The sequence below is a fragment of the Leptonychotes weddellii genome, chromosome 8, assembly GCF_054177405.1.
Source record: "Leptonychotes weddellii isolate Sample4059 chromosome 8, ASM5417740v2, whole genome shotgun sequence".
NCBI classification, from domain to species: Eukaryota; Metazoa; Chordata; class Mammalia; order Carnivora; family Phocidae; genus Leptonychotes; species Leptonychotes weddellii.
The window spans coordinates 52,587,338-52,608,020 of NC_138376.1; the positions used below are offsets into that span (position 1 = coordinate 52,587,338).

The 20,683-nt window shown below is 35.3% G+C and overlaps 1 protein-coding gene and 1 long non-coding RNA gene across 2 annotated transcripts in view; both read right to left on the reverse strand.

Annotated features, from left to right (window-relative positions):
• LOC145723028 (uncharacterized) overlaps positions 1-9,056 on the reverse strand; it is a 34,486-nt gene extending 25,430 nt beyond the window's left edge. Inside the window, exon 1 of the long non-coding RNA XR_014147742.1 lies at positions 1-9,056. This exon is cut by the window's left edge and continues 20,275 nt beyond it. This is a non-coding gene — a long non-coding RNA (uncharacterized LOC145723028).
• Positions 9,057-9,480: 424 nt separating this feature from the next.
• LOC115943179 (uncharacterized) overlaps positions 9,481-20,683 on the reverse strand; it is a 29,893-nt gene continuing 18,690 nt past the window's right edge. The window contains exon 3 of the mRNA XM_081829353.1: positions 9,481-18,346. Coding sequence (XP_081685479.1) covers positions 18,317-18,346 — 30 coding nt within the window. The 3' untranslated portion in view covers positions 9,481-18,316. The remainder of the gene's footprint in view (positions 18,347-20,683) is intronic.

Genomic DNA, 20,683 nt, shown 5'->3' on the forward strand with positions numbered 1-20,683 from the left:
AGAGAAAGGAGTAAGACTTCCCCTGAAGAAATGACATAAAGTATGATACCTAAAGTATGAGTGTACATGCGTACATGTGTGCATGGCTGTATGTGTTTCGGGGTAGAGCTGGGTCAGATAAGAGTATTCCATCTATGCAGAGGGAATAGCTAAGGCAAAGGCTCAGAATGCAAAGGATTAGAGCAAGGTTGTTTGCAGAACTGAAAGGCAATGTGGCTTCAGCTTGAAAAGCCCAGGACAGCAGAAGATGGGCCATGAGCCGAATCATAAAGACCTCTTTCAGAAGAGGATGCAAAAGAGGGGCAGTAGAGCGAGCATTTACGCACTGTGGCCCTCATGTACTATCTAAGATACAGATTAACCATTCTTCATAAGAAAAAATCTTTCTGTCTTTACAGGTATTCCCCTATTCTTCCCTAACTTAAAAATAATTAGTAGTGCTAAGTATCAGTCACCCCTAGGATTTTTATATTTCCTTCAGGAAAAGTGAGCTACCACATCCAAGATTCAGGGGATGGGACTGCTCATCAGCCCCTAGGAGCTTGTTTTCTAACCCTAAACATAACCATAACTTCTCCTAGTACCACTCCTGGGGTTATCTCAGGTGGGAAACTGAAAGCGTTTTTAAAGCTGGTTTTAATTAGCTATTAGCATATCACACACATTGAATTTGTACCAACAACGTGAATAGATTCTTTTCTATACAAAAAAAATTATATTTCAGTAAACTGCATTTTGACAAACTGAATTTATGCTATTAAAAATTAGCCTTACATTTTTGGAATTTCTAATAATTCAGGATAATTTTTTAACTACTCAGAGATTTAGGAACAAGTTACAAGAAATCGAGACAATCAGCCCAACCACTAAAGCTAAAGTGTAGAGAGGTTAGATGATTGGTTCACAATACAGCTGAACATTTTTCTTCCCATGAACAAACAGTGTGCAAATTTCCTAATTTCTTATTCAATGTCTGACTGTCAGAACTTATTTTAGGCAAAATACAGATTTACTGCAGTAGGAGAGTAGAATGAAAATTAGAAAAAGAAAACTATATATCTGACATGGCCATGAAAGCTACTGAAAGTATATGAAAAAGAATAAATGTTTCAAAATCAAATTCTCCAGATGTGCATTTCATAGTTGAAAGATTATAATTCCAAAGATAATTTTAATCTAACACAATAATTAAAGAGTAAGGAATTGAGCAAAATAATTTCCTTAATATGCACTTAAAAGAACTATTACGTCTAAAACATCAATACTCAAAGCTGAATATCTGAATTTGCAAATTTTACCAATTCTCTCACTCATTTCAACATACTTAACACCCAGTGCAAATAAATCATTTAAATAGGACAACAGTTTCTATTCATCAACATCATACATCTTGCAAATAAATGTATTTCTACTGTGGAAATCTTCACTGCAAGTGCTATTCTTCTATGGCAGGAGGCATTTATTTACATATATTTTCCTTCATTGGTATAATAAACATTTGTTCTTTTCAAGAATTTAACTCTTTAACTGAAAAACACCAAAATCCAAAATTCAGAAATGGTAGTTCAGTCTCTGCAAGGAAGCACATTGAGAATAACAAGCTTATATTACTGTACTGTATAACTTTTATATTTTCCAACACTCTTTCCAGTAAGGTATCTCGTATGTGAGATCTCCTGGTGTCATTTTTGAAATGAGAGCTGTGGAGAGATTCTGATTTTACTCAGTTGTTAAGGTGCCTGAAGGAGTTCATTCATTAATTTCTCTAACCATGCAGTGCACTGGAGTCTTTGGGGACAGTAAGTTCACATTTAGTGGTTATGCTGAATGAATCCCCAATCTACTTCGTTTTAATTTGCATTAAAAAGCCTCTACTCTCAAAGTACTGCATCATTAAGTTTATATAATAATTAGATATACAAATTAGGAAAGGCAGATTAAGTATCACTTGGCAACATTAACTTGCCCACCACCTTCACACTAAAGATTTAAAGACTGTATATTAGTGAGAGATACTTGTCTGTGTGTAACAACTGAAGAAGCCTGTTAAGAATACTTAATTCACTATTATTTCTAATAATAAGCACATTCAGAGGATGATATTTTTTTTTAAATTTTATTTACTGGCTTTTTGCCGTTAAGAGAAATAAAAATGAAGGGGAAAAACAATAATCATAAAAACCCTAATATCTTAAATGATTTAATAGCTTAGTTAGTGTACACAAACGACAGTATATACGATCTACCATATCTTCTATATCTATTTAGAATAGTTATTCTGATATAATACCATACAAAGAAAGTCTTGTTCATTGTAGTGTTCACTAAGAACCACCTTTAAGAATTCAGTAAGTCATTTAAAAATTTAAGAGAGATAACTTCCAGTTGCACTTCTGATACAGAAAAACAACTGACATCTTTACATTATTATTTTTAAGCCACCACCAACTGACACCACTCAAGAAAGATCCCCAACCGTAACAGTTAGCTACAGTTTTAGCTAAAGAATACAAGGCAATTCCGATAGCATCTGTTTGGGTGAGGACATGTTTCACAGGTATAGCTACTAATTCCCATGCAGGACTATATTCTTATTCGGCTTCCTTTGCTCCCATTGTCCTCTGGTTTTAGTCATTCTTTACTAGAGGAAAGATTTCACACATGTGTAATATTATGGATAGCATCACTACAAAATGGAGTTCAGGTTCAAATTAGAGTTTTATGGTCAAGAAAAATCAGTATCATTTAAATGAGTCACCACTGCCACTTTTAGACCTCTTACACTTCCTATAGAATTTTCCCTTTTAGGGATGTACCAATTTTTATTTTTGCAAATCACAAATAAAAACTAAATATACAATAGTTATGATGATTACTCAGTGTGGTGCTATTTTTTGTTTTACATTATAAACTTCACAGCAACAGTCATATTACATTTATCTAGCACACATTTAACAAAGTTTTAGTCACAGTAACTGACCAGCTGTGGCCCATTTCAAGAATTTTATGTTCTAATCATATATGATATTTTACTATGCTAACATGAACATAAAATTTAAAAAAAATTGTAAAGAGGGAAAACCACATGAAAGCAATTAGCAAGAGTTTCTAATTTATGCTAAATATTAATTTATCCCACTTAAGTGAATAATAACTTTGTCTATGTAGTTGTAGATATGTAACACTGTAAATTTTAAAAGTTGGATATTTTTGTGAAATAAAAAAATTGCATCCAGATCTTATTCCAAATATAAACAGCATACTTTTGATGTTATCTTAGAGTAACATTTTAGATTTTTTTCTAGTGAAATAGGGGGCCCAAGGCATAATAAATTACAAGTATTACTTTCAAAACTACCCAGCATGTTTTCTGGAGGTTTGTATTTCTCTCTTTTAAAAAAACATTTGAGAAAGTTGTAATTTTTGCAAATTAAAATATTCTAATAAGTAATCACTTAAATGAAGGAAATAACTAAATAGGTGGGAAATGGAACATTTAGAGGGCAGTGAGGCGAGGAAGGGGATATGAAATGACATAGGAGGAGAACCTAAAGAAAGTGAAGGTTAAAGAACTAGGAAAAATTTACCCATTTCTCCAGATCTATAGTTATTTACCTAGGAAATGTGGTTAAGTTCTGTGGGACACAGCTGAGTTATTTGCTCTAAGTGTTTTAAGTTTACCTATTAAAAAACAAACTGCATTCTCCATTCCAGACCCCAGGGCCTAGCAGATGGAAAGCCTCCATCCCTCCCACCTCTGTTTCAGGGGCAGCGTGCTAACCTCTCATGGCCCAGCATAATTAATTGAGGTTTTTCACTTGATGGCTTTATGTATGAGAGAAATTTAAAGGCATTTCTATACATGTCTCCTTCCATCCCAGTTAATTAGAATGTTCAACTGTAGTCTGGTCGAATTTTAAATAGTGGTCAAAATTTAAATAGTGGTCACACCGTTTCAGTATCACCTCTTGCTGACATCATGAGTGGGTATTAAATAGGAAACAGAAACTATAAATTCTATGTTAATGACAATACTGCATGTTTAGAAAATACTATGTTTTAGAGGACAAAGGATGCCATTTTCCTCTCCTTTTGATGTCTCATTTCTACTATTTGTCTCATATTAAACAAATCTGCCATAAGACGAACATAGATTTACAAAAAGGACAAGTTATTAGATCCTTCACAGAGGTCCACAACAGGATTCTTTTAAAAGTATTAGGTTGCCTTCATATAGTTAGAGTAGCATTTGATGCATGCATCATTTTAAAGAGATATGTGCTATGACATAGAGCAAGGTTAACAGTTCAATTGAATGGAAACAGTATCAACAATGGCCTAAAATACTATTTTCATCAGCTAAAATAAGAACAGGTAGATTTTTCAAATATTGGTTTATCATCTTAGGCACTTCATTAAATTGAAAACTACTTCATTACTTAAAGACTGAACCTATAAGGAAATAGAAAGTTTAATTCAATAATGTGAAAATGAATTAACTCTTTATTCTGGCCTTTACTATTTTTTCCCTTTTCAAGTAATTTAGACTTCATTCATAGAGATGTTTGTGAATGGATCTAAAAGACACCTATTTTGAAATTATAGATAAATATAATAGTGGGACAAATCACCTTTTTAGAGCGACTTGTGAAATATTACCCTAGTACACATTTTTTAGAACAAAAAGACTATAATACATTTCCTCACTTCTCTCAGGGATATTTTGCCTGCTTTTCTTTTCTCTTTTTGATATCGCAAATTCTATACACACACAGAGCACCTCTCCTCCTGCCCTGAAGTCCTCTAAGATGCAAAGAGATGGTTTAAAAGTCATTTAATTTATATCATTTTCACCCAAGCTTTGTAAAAATGAATAAAAGGAAAAGCGAGGTATTCTGTTTTAGTTAACAAGATAATTGCTCCTAAAGTAGCTCCTTGAAGTCTGAGGCAGTAGGCAGCTGCAAACATCCGACTGAAAGCTCATCTGTGGCTTCACAGCTTCCAGTCGAGGATGTTTACAGTCGCTCACTGTCAAGAGGGATATACCTTCTTTCTGTCTGGTTAACCTAAAGACTGGTCCCTAGCAGGTGTTTCTAGGATGTACAAGCAGTGATTCTGTACATTACTAAATTCTCACTCCAACACAGAAATATTATAGAAAATGTCTCAAAATCAAAACAAAAAGCTTCATGTCTGTTGGATTTTGTGATAGACTAAGACAATGTATGCAAATTGCTTTCATCCATTATTGTTAGCTAAGAAACAAACAAAGCAGGATTACTTAATAGGGCTCCAACATGTATTATGCAATTAAAATCCTTCTCTGAGTGAAAATGACCAAAAACAGAAATTAAATTATGTTAATAACATAAAGTGCACATTAACATTAAATACTAAATTTAAGTGAGCTTAGACTCTCAATGAAAATATAAAAAGTCTATTTCAAACATTATAAATTCTGATAAAAAAAAGACTTACGTGCTTTTTTAATACCACTGTTGCTCTGGAATCTGCTCCCAGAGACAACTTGTATAGTCAGATGGTTTTTGAAAGCATATGCAACAATCAGGAGAGAAATGGAAAGAAATAACGAGGTCTATAGCAGGCATACATCAGTTTGTGGATCAAAGTTCCCCACTGGAAAAACACAGAACCTATCACTCGCAACAGAGTGACGCACATTAACTCCAAATTTGAATGTTTTGAATTCCATTCTCATTCTCTTATGAAAATAAATGAGGAAAAGTGAAGGCTAAGCTCTATCAGTCACTACTCTCCTGAAGGAATTCAAAATGCTTCCTAGTCTAGTGAAAGATTAAGTTGATAGTGGGTGTGCCTTTCCCCAAGATTTTTTAGATGAAGTAACCGTAAGGTTCTCAGATTGCAGAAGTCTTAGTAGTTTGTGACACCAAACCCAAAACCAAAACAGAATCCACACAAACAGTGTCATGTTTACTGAAACTAACAAATGTGAAGAGCTCCATAAATTACTTTTTCAAAGCAAAGGGTAACTCTATCCCATTAAGGTTAAGAAAGTTAATCTTTGAGGCAGCAGGTGAAAACAAGCTGAATTATGTTGAGGCCTTTTTCTTTATTAACTAAGGACTTTGAACTATTAAAACTTCCTAGGGAACCACGTTTTCTCAATGGGTCAAGTCACACAGGGGAACAAAGCAAACTTTATCAGTGCTGTGCAATTCTACATTCCTGAAATTCTTAGTACTTGGCATTCACATATACCATTGCCGACTAGAGCTCCAGTCAGTTCACCAAATTCAGCTACAGCTAAACCTCGTGAACTTCTCACCAAGACACCCACTTCTTTTAAGTTAGTCGCAAATAGGCACGGTACTTTGTAATTAAAACAGTTAAATACCAAGCCTTACACCCTGTGAAGACATTATATAGCAGTAACTGTTTACCAAAAGAAAATAGTTTTACTTCCATAAATTTTTCTCAAAGTGACAGATCCCCTACTTGTCTTGGAATCTTACCACTTAAAATTAAAAATGGCAAGTGACTAGTACATACTAGGCAAGCAACCTCAAATAACAATTGAATGAATACGTGAAAGAGGTCTTAAACCTTAGCACAACTTTGAACATCCAGTCTTTTGCTCAGAGCTCTATGAAAAAACATAAAAAATTCTGCAAAGCACAAAAATGGCAAAATCTTAGTTACAAGGATGCATCAATGGAAGGGTATTTAACAAGCATCAATATAGTACACTTCACTGCCTGGATACACAGGCTTCCTTTTTTAGCAAGATACCAGCTAGATGAAACCTATGTGGAAGGTAAAGCAGATTTATCCCAACAAGGTGCTGAACAATTTTGCCAGTTTAAGTGAGACTCAATGTTATTTAAACTATTTGCTTGTTTCCTGGTAATTGAGCAGTACCGGTTGGTTCCACTTAGAACAGCAATTCTCAAAATGAGAAGGTGGCAGTGGAATTATCAGGGCAGTTTCTTCTAACCCCACATACCTGGACTGCCTCTTGCTCCATTCATTTTGCAATTCTTATTCAGAAGGGGAGGGTGCTGAGTGTGTGCATTTTGCAAAATCTATCAAATGATTTTGCTATATGTTCCTGGCAGAGAACTACTAATCTAGAAAGATGAAACTAAATAAATTTGCTTGAGGCTAAAAACTCTTGCCACTATTTGAGAAAGAGCACCAGTAAATCCATTTAAAAAAATCAGGAATTAAAAACAAATATGGCAGAATAAGACTCATTTGTGTCCAATACATCAGATCCTATATATTGTCTTATATAACCCTGGAAATGTTCACAAAAAAACTTAGTTCAAAACCAGAGAAATGCTGGCTGCTCTCGCCCTGTTGGATAAGAGCCACAAAAGTCTCCCCACCCAAAAGCGCAGCTCTGGATGTCTGTACCCTAATCAGTTTTTATAATCTTCCTCATATTAGTTTTAACTCTTTGAAGGATTAATTCCTTCTGAGTGGTGGACAGTTTAGGACTGGTCTCAATTAAAGTTTAAAATTTTTTCTTAGCGGGGCGCCTGGGTGGCTCAGTCGTTAAGTGTCTGCCTTTGGCTCAGGTCATGATCCCAGGGTCCTGGGATCGAGTCCTGCATCAGGCTCCTTGCTCTGCGGGAAGCCTGCTTCTCCCTCTCCCACTCCCCCTGCTTGTGTTCCCTCTCTTGCTGTCTCTCTCTCTGTCAAATAAATAAATAAAATCTTTAAGATTTTTTCTTAGCTACCCTGAACCATTCAGGCTTGAACCCTCTTATTCTCTAATCATGCATTTTCCTAAACTATGTATAACTAAGAACAGATTAAAATATTACAGCCACTCAGGCTCCCCCACCTCCTTCCACTCATATATAGAAGTCTCTGGATTTTAAGATATCAGAGTTTTTAAATTAAACGGCCCATACTTGAATATTGAGGTTTTAGGCACTTTTCAACAGGTGGTGGAAGTTACTATTACTTTACTTGTCCATTTATTTATTTATGCTAGGACTCTCCCTTGGCCATGGAAATGCAAAGGTACATGTAGGTGACCCTACCTCACTAGAGTGAGGCTTCTCCTTCTGGTTCCACCTTTCTCCTCCATCTAACCTCCACCCATTCTGGTCTCTGAATGTTTACAGCATCACCCAAGGAATGGGTGCTTCATGTCAGCAGAGGGCCTAGTGGCCAGGCTCTGCTCTGCATCCTTCCACCTACCATCTCTCTGGGGGCCAAGGTCCTAGGCAACTGCATCAACAGTATTGGTATTTGGACTCCATCCTTTCCTTCAGGAAACCCATCTAAAGACAAGAAATAAGTAGTTTCTGTTTCCTTTTGTAGAAAGCATATACATAGAAGTGATTTTGGGATGGAAGTAAAATAAATGTACAAACAAAATTCTGCCCTTCAAAATTCATCTTCACCTTCTTTTATTTATACTTTACACTTAGTAGTTGACACTGTTGTTAGCCTAATTCAAAGGTTTCTAATTCTTATTATATTTCTTGCTAATGACAACGATGATGAACTTTTCCTTGCTTTTTTTTGAAATTAATAGAAATATAGGGGCACCTGGGTGGCTCAGTCGGTTAAGCTTCTGCCTTCGGCTTGGGTCATGATCCCAGGGTCCTGGGATCAAGCCCTGCATCCGGCTCCCTGCTCAATGGGGAGTGTTTCTCCCTCTCCCTCTGCCTACTGTCCCCACTACTTGTGCTCTCTCTAAAAATAAATAAAATCTAAAAAAAAAAGAAAAAACAGAAATATAGACCTGTCTGCTCATTGCCTGTTGAAAATGGATGAAGGCCGTAGGAATTTACTAGGAACATTTTCCCATGGATTGTGCATACACAGAAGATTAAGAAGCTCAAATTCTAGGGGCGCCTGGGTGGCTCAGTTGGTTAAGCGACTGCCTTCGGCTCAGGTCATGATCCTGGAGTCCCTGGATCGAGTCCCGCATCGGGCTCCCTGCTCGGCAGGGAGCCTGCTTCTGCCTCTGACCCTCCCCCCTCTCATGTGCTCTCTCTCTCTCATTCTCTCTGTCTCAAATAAATAAATAAATAAATAAATCTTAAAAAAAAAAAAAAGAAACTCAAATTCTAGGAAGAAAAGCAGTATCTTGCATAGTAAAGAACTTAGAGTTACAAAGAATAAAATCTACTTTAGAAATTAAAATAAGTATTTTTTGTAATATTCTCTAATAAAATGGTAGTGAGAAATAAATTGAGAATTAAGCCTGATAACTGTGTGTATCAAGTTTATAGCCTTAACTTTAATATATTGTTTTTGTTGAATGCCAAGCAATGTTTATGCACGATCTCATCTTATCCCTGCCATGGTATGATGAAACATTTACTATCATCATCATTATGCAGATGGGAACACTAGGCTTGGAGAGCTGGAATCATACACTCACTTTCCTATTCTGATGTTTTGCTTATTGTAAGCTCTTCTGAATCATTGTGGAATTGGGGAAGGCGTTGTTTTGAATAAATATGAGACAGTTAATGAAAATTCAATAAAAATTGTGTTTATATGATAAATTGGGCATAAAAAATTTAAATGAAAAAACTTTTTTAAGAGTAGAAACAAATATCCAGATTGGTGATAAAACAATTCATTAAGTCACTCATTTCATCTGACATATATTTACTCATTTGCCAAACTCTTCCTTAAAATAATACTGATTTACAATCTAGGCCAGGGTTCCCTAGAAAGGAAATCTCCAAGCTTATCAGAGTTTTTTAGTTGTTAGTACCCTACTTCCTCATCTGCCCTAGCCTTTCCCCTCCTACTCTGGCTGGCTTTCTCACTAGGGAGGGGATTCCAAGGGTCAGGGCATCCTAGCCTTCAGGCTAATAAGGGACTTTCCATCCAACTCCTCTCATCTCATCTCCTTCCCTTCCCTCAGGCACATAACTGTCAGCAGTTCCCAGGCTGCATCCTCCGACAACCCCGCTGGCTCAGCTCTTCCCCATCTCAGGGTTCCATTAGACTCTTCACAAAGAGCAACTCTCACCTAGGAATACCCTCCTAGTCCTGTTGAAATACAAGATCATACTTCTAGAGGGCCATTAGGTGAATTTAAGATAAATTTCATTGTAATAATCCCACAGCAGAATTCAGAAGTCCTTGTTTTTTTCTTTTTTTTAATCAAAGCTGTCAGATTAAATTTCCCCAAATAGCAAAAATTCAACACGATTAGTACTATACCTTAACAGTAATGAGAAATTATTTCAGAGGAACACAATTCTGTAATGGAAACTACATTTAAAAAATATTTGTTTATAAATTTCATAATTAAAAAATCCATTTTTTATGTAGGTCAACTGTACATAGTTGATATTTCTATGGATATTTTAAACAAATAAAATGATTCTGATGCTCTTAAAGAAAGAATTGAAAATAATCTACTTGGTTCATTATTTTTTTCAAATACTTTTAGAAAGTATTACTTAGTAGTAGCCCAGGTTAGAGACTTTGATTAATCATTCTGTGTAAAATAACATCTATAATTGCCACAGAATAGCCTGATTATTGACACACATAGAAACTGATTCTTTCTGAAATTATGTAATCATTAAAACATGTTTACAAAGCTATGCAATGATATAGAACATCAGCTACCCCATCAGGTAAAAGAAAAGCCAAGAAAAAACTATATGTACGTTATAAATATTACCATGATAAGATGCAGAATATACATGATTTTTTTCTACTTTTTTGTATTTTAAAAGTTTTATTGAATGTGAATACTTGAATACAGATAATCAGAAGAAATTGACCCATTTCAGACATAAGAATTACAGCTGACCCTTTAACAACACAGGTATGAGCAGCACGAGTCCACTTACACACGACTGTTTCTGATAAATACAGTACAGTGTTAAAACGTATTTTCTCTTCCTTATGATTTTCTTAATAACTTTTTTCTCTAGCTTACTTTATTGTAAGAATATAGTATATAATACATATAACATATAAAATATGTGTTAACTGCCTGTTTGTATTATCATTAAGACTTCTGGTCAACAGGCTATTAGTAAAGTAAGGTGTACACAGAGTTCTGACTGTGCAGGGGATTGGCACCCCTAAACCCCACATTGTTCAGGGTCAACTGTAGTGGCTCTCTTATCTCAAGAGTAATATAGACAGTATCAGACATTTCTCAAGAATAGTTCTCTATCTAGGTAAATCTTTGAAAGGAAAGACAATTGCATGAGCCTTTTCCCTGAAAGCCATGATTCTGCCTCAATCACTATAGTGTCTACTGGAGCAGCCCATCGTGTGCCTTATAAATAGTAAGGTACTCAATATATACTGGCTGGATTTTTAAAATGTCGATAAAGAGATTCTTAAAACACACCTTATTTACAATTATCCAGCATCTTTCTTTTGAAAAATTTATAAGCTCATAGCTCTTCAAAAAAATTTTTTTTCCTCTTTAAAAGTGATGAAATAGATGAAAGTTAATAATTGGACCATAAACTTAGAGCCAAAGCTATAGTACAAAGATATGAGAACTGTCTTGAGACCAGCTGATGCTTCTGCCAAGGTGGGAACAGGGAGCCCTGGGCCCTTTTGATAGAGACTGGCATGGACGAATCTCTGAACACTGCTGAGCCCTTTTGCTCTGTGGATGGAAACTATAGTACCTATACCTTACAGAGCTCTTCTGAGAAGTGACAGATATATATGAGAAAGTACCATATACATGTTAGTTATTTTTCCTTATTATTTCCTTCTGATTATAAATACGTTAAGGGAGATTAATCAGAACAGTGTTTACTAATGGAAATAAACTATTAATGTCATGTGGGCTTTTAAACAGCTACATGATCTCATTTGACCTCACTGAACATCAATTTCCTCAAGTGTAATAAGAGAGTTAATCAGATTCTCTCTAAAATCCTTCCAGCTATAAAATCCTATGACTCTAATTCCTTCATTGCTTTAATTTATGAGGTAAGGGTAGGAACTGAAATGAGAGAGGGTTAGAAGAATTTTTTAAAACTAAGCATATACAAGTCATGGAAGCAGACTTCCTTTAACTAGTGTGATTTTTCTTGATACAAAGAAGCACCAATTACCCTGACTTCATTCACCATCACTTCCCACACCCACACATTTTTTAAAAATAGCAGGACTACAAAATAGTTTGAGAGTATATTTACAGACACAGTAGTTAGTAGATGACTTATGAAGCTTTCTATAGAAGAACTTAATTATCTCCAATACTGTCTGGCATGGGAATTGGGTTATAAAGAGCAAAAGAATAGAGGCTCATTCACCTTATGCCTGTGACAGTGACATGCCATAGACAGTGACAGGGACAAAAAAAATTCTTATTCAGAGTCCAACCTTGAAATCAGGTTTCAAGACCTCCACACCATTCCATGTAGAAATGGGCAACTTAATTTGAAATAGCTCACTGCATCTCAAAATCAAAGACACTTTCAGCACTTCATTGCAAGTTAATGTTTAACTTACACTGTTTGGGGTTATCAGTAGCTTAGTTGCTCACATAAGGATTTTCTAGATTTCCAACAAAATAACTGCAAACTCCTAAGATAAAACCACAGTTCAATTCAAAATACAGTTATTGAAAAACTCATGTTATCATTTCATCCTATTCTATTAGCCTAATTAATATGTGGTCACAGTAGATTTGTGCTAAATTTGAACCACTAGAGATAGCTGATGAGGGAAATACAGTGTGACTGGCCCTAATTTCATTTGTAGATTTCAGCATTAAGAATGAAGGTAAAAAAAGCTTAGGTCAACAAAACAGGACAGCCACGGAAGCAACAATGACAAACCACCAAGTACTGTTTTGCTCCTTTTGCATCTGGGGAGGAGAGTCTGAGAAAACATGGGATGGTTTCCATTAGCTTTTAAAGTGCCAGGGTCTGTTTCTGCCTAATTTTAAGAAAACTTAGTATGGTAGTAATCTAGGATGTACAAACGGGAAACTTTTGATGAGCAGTGGAGGAAAGTAAAAATTTCCATGAATAGGAAAGGATAAAATGAAAAAGAACAAATGAGAAAGAAGAGTCCCTTTTCTCCCTTTCTATTCCAAAAGGGTAATTTGTTAGTGATTCTTGAAATGTCTGAACAATATGTTACTCCCATGCAATGACTGAGGAAAAAAAAAAAATTTTGACTTTGTTTTACCGATGGGGACTGAATCAAACCTGTTAAGACCAGAGTCCTCTACCTGAGAAATGAATAACCAATTAAAATTAAATTAATTTCTTCAAATCAATACTTTTATCATTTGATTAATACAATATTTTTTAAACTGGGTGTTTTTCATTAATGCTACTAAATAATGTAACTTTCTACAGAGAGCAGGATAAAGAGAGAGATTTCAGGGGACTGTAAATTGAATTTTCAGAAAGTTTAAGGGTAAAAGTGACCATATTTTAGATTTTCTGGGAACATCACAATTTCAGTGATTCTGTCCCAATACAATTGTAAATCAGTAAGAAATACTTTTGGACCTGCGATCTGACAAAAAAAAAAAAGTCATTTTTGGTTTAAGCAGCAACCAAAAAATCCTAAATTCCCCAAAGAATTAACCTTAGTTTTACATTCTGTGCAACAAAAGTGCCACACTTTTATTCTACCTAAGCTATCTACCAAGAAAAGATTTATATACAAGAAGAGTAATTTAAACTCACTTTAAAAAATAACTAATGAAACTATCCTAATTTAGAGTTTTTGAAGACATTAATTTAAAAGAAACCTACCAACATTAGTTGGCATTCTAGAGCCTGAAAGTCCTAACTTTCCTTATTTTTTCTTTCTAAAGCACTTCTTAAAATTGCCTCTGGTATTTTTTAAATGTGCTCAGAAGTCCTAGGGCTCTGGCAGTTTTTTAACTAATAAAATAAACATAGCAATCGAGTACCTACAGTTCTGCTAACAGTATTGTTTGTATTCTAAGCCCTATCCACAAAGGCTACAGAGAAAAATATCCAGTATAAACAAATATTACTTAGATACCAGTGGCATCTCAAAGCAGCACACCCAAGTCTCAAAATGCAAAAGGGAGAAATGTTCCACTCCCACGGCGCATAACTTCCTGGTGAACCTCATGTCAGGCAAAAGAGAGAGAAATTGCCTCTGTTACCGTGAAGTTGGGGAGGAGGTGTGGGTGTGAAGCAAATCAGTAATTTGCTTTCCTCATTTTTTCACCATCTTTTTTTCCTCCACATATCTCTTCTTTTCCATGATGTTTCTCCTTTCTCATATTTCCTGTGTTCAGCTGTTCTCTCCTCTTCTTCCATCCCCAATTTCAACAGAAAAGATAACTTCGTCCTTTAATCTCATTGCTTAACATCAGCCCCTAAACTTCATACAACACACACATGTAAACAGTATGAATAATATTTTCAAAGTAATGCACAAATTAGGACAAGAAGAAAGACTGGAGTGGGCTGGGGTTAAGGCTGGGAAAAAAATTTGCCATTTGTATCTGCAATGCCCAAACTTCCAGCTGATAGAGAAGCCAAACTCTGTAGGAAGAAAGAAGCTTGTCCCGAGAAATGCTAAGGATAAGGGAAGGCATAAAGGTCCATACAACCCTATGAAAATCACAATGAACCAGTACAGCTCACCTCACCATGCAGATGAAACCCATGGCAATGGTCACTTTTGATGCAATGATCACTTCCCAGGACTGAGGAGTGTCTCCTCTAAGTTTGGCTTTTGATTCTATAGCCCAAAGCTTAAAATTGAGGAAGGAAGACATACTGCTTTTAAGTCCCTGACCCTTTCCATGTAGACTCATCTTCCCAAAATTCTTGTACATCTTTTTGTTGATTCTTAGCACTACTGATAAGTTATCCACTCTGCCTACACTTACCAGTCTCCCCTCACTTAAGGCCTACCATAAAATAAAACTCTGTGTTTTCTCAACTGCACAATGATAACTATAATTATATAGTAATAACCATAACTATAGAGTCAAGATAATTAAAGAAACTAATATTGTAAAGTGTTTAGAATAGTGTTTGGTAAATGAAAGAATTATATAAAAATTTGTTAAATAAAATGAAAATAAAATAATCTGTGAATACATATAGATTTAAATGACAAAAAACTCTGTATGATGGTAAAATAGACTTCAAACAGAAAAGAAGAACAAATGTCTTGATTTTGTCAGTATGTGTCATCAATCCAGTTGAATTACTAAGAGTGATTACCCAAGGAACCAGGCTTTATCTAAACATTTTGTATTTAACCAATTCTGGCCTGGTCTTGAGATACTTGATTACCAAGGAAGAAATAAATCTATCTGTTGAAACCAGTTTACAAAATGGAAGTGTGAGAGTTCACCCTTAGTCTGAAATATCCTATATCTGACTATTCAGCACTGTAGTCATTTGAATTTTTTATGCATTATTTAGGTAATATTATTTAAGAGCCTTCATTGTATATTCTAAAAAAGGATAGAATTTCAAGTTAAATATTTGGACTAAGGCAAAAGAACTTATTTTCCCTTGGAGGTGGGGCTATAATGAGATGAAAAGGACAGCTGTAAGTTGTAAAACTAGAAACAGAAAAAGGCAGAACAAAAGATAGGACAATATGGAAGGATAGACAATGATGAGAAAATAAGGTCAGTTTCATGAAATCAGACTGTTTACCATGCTTATAATATGTGAATAAATAAAAGATATAATGAGATTAAAACTTATTCTAAACAGGGAACAAAATATATCTCAAATATGGAGCTACATATGTGAAAGATATAAAATGACCCCATGAAAATAAAAAACTCTGGTTTAAACTTTATCTTCTCTATTTAAAAACCGCTTTTAAGATAAAAATATTTTAAAAATACACTTGGAGTCTCAAAGATAAATTAGCAAAAAACTGTAAATTATATGCTTTTATTTTTCTATTAACATTTAGCAAAAAGTGTAGCCACTTTTCCATGATCACTAGGAATATTAATTTAGAAGCCTATATGACAGCTAAGCATATTAAAAATTATTTCCATAGACTGATTTCATAAATTTAATATCCAGAAATTTTTAAACAATTCAGCAGATGTTCTCTAGGTGATAGTAATAATGTTAAGCTTTAAAAAAGAAACATATGTGACTTTTTAAAAACATGTACATCGTTTACAGTAAAATTAAATTCCACTCATAGCAATTCAAGGAATATAATTAGTTTTCTATGAAAACAAATCCTTTGAATCCTTGTTTAATAAGAAGTATGAGTATTGATAGTTTTAATCTACACAAATGGAATTGAAAGATTTTGAAAAGTTTATTATGTTAAAAGTATGTAGTGTTGAGGTGTTAAGCTTCTCTAAATTTTAGCAGCATACCTCAAACTTTTGCCAGAAGAAAAGCAGACTTCCCCACTAAGCAAGAAATTTCCATTACTCCTATATTAAGAAGCCACACCCCATACAACTAATGACAGGAAAGCATTTCAATTCAAACCTCTAACACTATCCAGCCTGAAGCAAAGTTTTAAAAAAAAAGATGCAAAAATAAAACACAACTCATATTTTCAAAGAAAGGAAACTCTTGCTAAATAAGTAGCAATTATGCTGAAGAATTTATATGCCAAGCACGACTGAATGTAAAAACACCAGAGCAGTCAACCATAGCTTTAGCACTTTGAGTATGATTAACAGAATGAACTTTCAAAGGTCAATTAAATGTCAACACATTTTAAAGAGATATTCTTATTAAATCTGGTCAATGTATAATAGCACCTCATAATTTAGGGATACTCTTCTTAATTTAAGTGTAATGTGCATATGATACATATACATACAGATGCAAATTTACATGTCACCAACCAGATTACTATGGAAAGTCATCTAGTGTCTATCCTAGAGTTTGACTATTTTAATGTTTTTCAATTTATGAAATAATAAAAAGAAAATATAACTGTATTTAACATATAGCACTATCCAATGAAGATGCAATGTAAAATTTTACATGCTAAGACTTAAGGTTTATCTAATAACTGATCCTATTTATTCCATCATAGGAAGTCATTCACAAGATAACTTTTTTTTTTTAATGCATCATCCTGCTACCTAATTCACCCCCACTAACCTTCTCTGATGCTTATGGTTAAAAAGCTTACCAAAAAAGGTACATGGCATTCAAAAATTGCCAAGTTTAGCATTAGAGATCTGTAGGATAGAACAAGTCCTGAAGGCACTGAGTGTCCATTCCTGATATTTTCATCCAAGAACTCAGTAAGAGTTCTATCCCACATAAGGAAGGCCAGGTTGTCTCAGAGCCTCAGAATTAGAAGGGACCACTGTCATCTGACCCAAACCTTTCTAGAATCACAGCTCAGAAAATGTAGAACCACAAAGGTAGAGCAAATTGGCTTTGCTCCCACAGCTCTTTAGTAGACATCAAGTCTTTAAAACTTATTAGTCTGGTGCTTTCTTCTCTATATCAAATTATGCTATACTTTTTCTTCTTTAGGACTTTAAGACCAGGTTATAATTGACCAAATAGCTGTGGCTACCACCAGAGTTCAGAACAAGATGGAATCTTTAAGGAATTGATGATCTGGGAAGGCTCCAAGAAGGAGTTGGAAATTGAAGAATGGGTAGAATCTAGGTGGTTCAAAAGGAGGCATCACTAATGAGGCAAGCAATATGGGCTAAGGCCCAGTGGTGAGTGAATAGGGCATGTTGTAGGAACCACAGGGAGAATATATTTACAGTAGGATGGGACACTGTTTTTAAGGCCACCATATAGACCAGGCAGAGGAGGTTCACTTTGACATGGGGACACACAGAAAGTGATGAAAGGCTTTTGATTTTAAGAAAAATGATGTAAAGATAGCAAAGATTAGTCTTGCAATAGGTTTCCAAGAGAATGGAGGTGGGGAGAAGAGAAAGATTTGACAGGCCTCATAGGGGTCTGTCTGTCTACTAATGTTGATATTTTACAGGACTGTAAGGAAAAAGTGAGCTAATGAGAGACAAAGTACTTTGAAAAGTAGAAGAGCTCTAGAAAGTAAAGGTATTTTTCAAAGTCAGGGGGGCAGTGGTCTCTCTCATCACAATGCCATGTTTTGATGGCATACACTTCTCTGAAAAAGGCAAATTTGGAGTTGGATTCTGGATCTATTTCTTTGGGGTCAGAGACAGAAATCTCATCCCTTCAAAAACTGCAAAGGTGAGATGCCAAGAGTGGTGATACATGGGGAAACCTAGGTTACTATCAGGGCCGCAGTCTGCATCCTTCCCTTGTCCCTTTCCCCTCTGCTTAATAATTACTATTTAGTGGTGTGACCTTCCCTTGCGTCCAGAGTGACTTATCTCCTCCTGCGTTGTCTTCCTCTCTTATCCCTCTTCCACAGCAACTCTCCAGGGCTAAAAAAGAAATTTTAAAAAGTTACTATAATAAATTAAAAGTACATATATTGAGTATATACTGAGTGACAATTATTATGTCACTAATTTTTATATTATATAATTCCCAAAACAACTCCTATGAGGCAGGTACTATTTTCCTCATTTTCCAAGGAAGGAAACTGAAGCTTACAGGGTCAAGGATGCAGCTCAAAGTCACCTAGGTAGTAAATGGCAAAGCTAGGATTTGACATGGGGACACATAGAAAGTGTCAGGTGTGGCTGACTCCTTAGCCTTGCTTTGAACTTCTCAAACTCTCCCGTTTTTCTTCAATAAACATGAAAATACTGAAATGTTGGGGATTTTATGGATACAGAGATTACAGGAGCATTATACAGGTTTGTAGACGAAAGTTTTAACAATATACAGCAAGGGGCCTGGGTTCTGCCATACACTTGACTGCCAAATTATCAGCTTTAGAACTAAAATAATCAAATATGAGTGTTTAACTATGTTGAGGGGATAGCTTTCCATTCGGCATTCTAGCTCTGTTCCTTCTCAGGCCTTCTGTCCCTTGGGGTGCATTCCCAATTATCTGCCTGAAACCTCATCTCCTTACTTGATGAGGAGGTGGCTGGAAGAGAGGGTGGTGGGAGTATCCCATAGAAGAAGGCATCTCTTGGCCCTGTGCTCCAAAACTACCTCAACTCTGCTTGTAGATGGTATCTTGGTTTGCTTGTAGAAGCAGTTCATGAGGGGCTCCCTGGCCACAGCTAAGAGATGAAGCCAATTCTGGTGCCAGAGGGGAAGTGATCAGAGCAGTGAGCATGGCGCGGGGGGGAAGGGGTACTTTTTAAATATTCCTGGGGAAAGCAACCGTTGCCATTAAACATTGGCAAGAAAACTCTAACACTAATTCTTGAAATTTAGTGTGATTCTCACTTTGGGAGGAACTTGTTAAAAACACAGACTCTAGGTTCTGCTCACAGACATTCTGATTCTTTAAGTGTAGGAAGTTGCCCAGCAGTCTGAAGTTTTGTAGGTGCTACAGAAGATTCTGATACAAATGGTGGAAGGACCACACTCTCAGATGCACTGCTCTAACCCTCTGCAAGGCTGCCCAACCAGCAAACTTGCGATGAGGAGAATGCACATTCTACAAAGACAGCTTGTTGTTCAAATATCAGTGCTATGTTTTAGGTTGAGTAGTCACTTTTAAATAAGGCCAAGAGGCTTTCCAGAAGTTTCCAGGCTTACAAATGTTGGGGACTTACTTTCCTTGTCAACAAATAGACTATTACAGAGACCCCTTAGGAAAATCAGAGTATCTTATACATGATGTAGTCCATAGAGGACCCATCTGCACACATAGCATTTGTCTTGAGTGAAGACCTTGGAAAGATGTTATTTTCAGTGCTTATTTTATATTTGGTATAAGATTAGAGGTAATTTTCTCATTGCATATTTAGTTGATTTCAAAAGGTATACTTTTCGTCATGCAACTGCACTAAAATGTTATTTTAACAACGTTATTTTAACAATGAGTTTAAAGATCGGATATCACTCAAGTGAAATATAATGGTTATGATTAGGCCATTTAATTAGACATTCAATCACAATGCAAATAGCTACTGATAATTCAAGAAACATACCTTTTCAAAGGTTTGTGTTCTTCAAAGAAAGTTAGGTCATAAAATGTATTATATTAAATCAATATTGCTATCTTTCTCCTGGAAACCCTATCAATTGTCTTTGTCTCTTTCCAAATCTGTATCCTTAATTTTAAAATATAAACTTTCAGGATAGATACTGGAATTCAGCTCAGTTTTTCTGCCAGTTTTCTCTGACACCTTCTTTCTTCCCCCTAAAACATGATAATTCTAAGGATGGGCGAAAAGAATTTTAAATTATTTTTATCTAAGCACTGGGTATTTTATCCAGCGAATATTTATGGAGTGTATTTATGCATTTACATTAAAAGAAATCAGTTTTTGTTGTTATAAGCTCCATGAGAAGAGAAAACCCAGTGGAGCACCTGACTCCTAGAAGGCATGCTCATGAATAGTGAAAAAACTGGGAAAATTTATCATTGAGAGAAGAAAATAATTTCTCCTGTATTCAGTACTGACAAACATTTAATGTTGAAAGAGTTTTGGTTAGGGAAAATGCTTGATTTCACTTTTTAGTGAAAAAAAATGGGCAGGTTATTATTATAACCAAAAGTTAACACTCCATTGTATTGCAACACATCCTGTGATGAAAATATTCCAGTACCATTCCCCGACCAAACCTTTAACATTAATAATTTATCCAAATTATACATGTCACTAACACATCCCAACAAAGATTATGTAAGT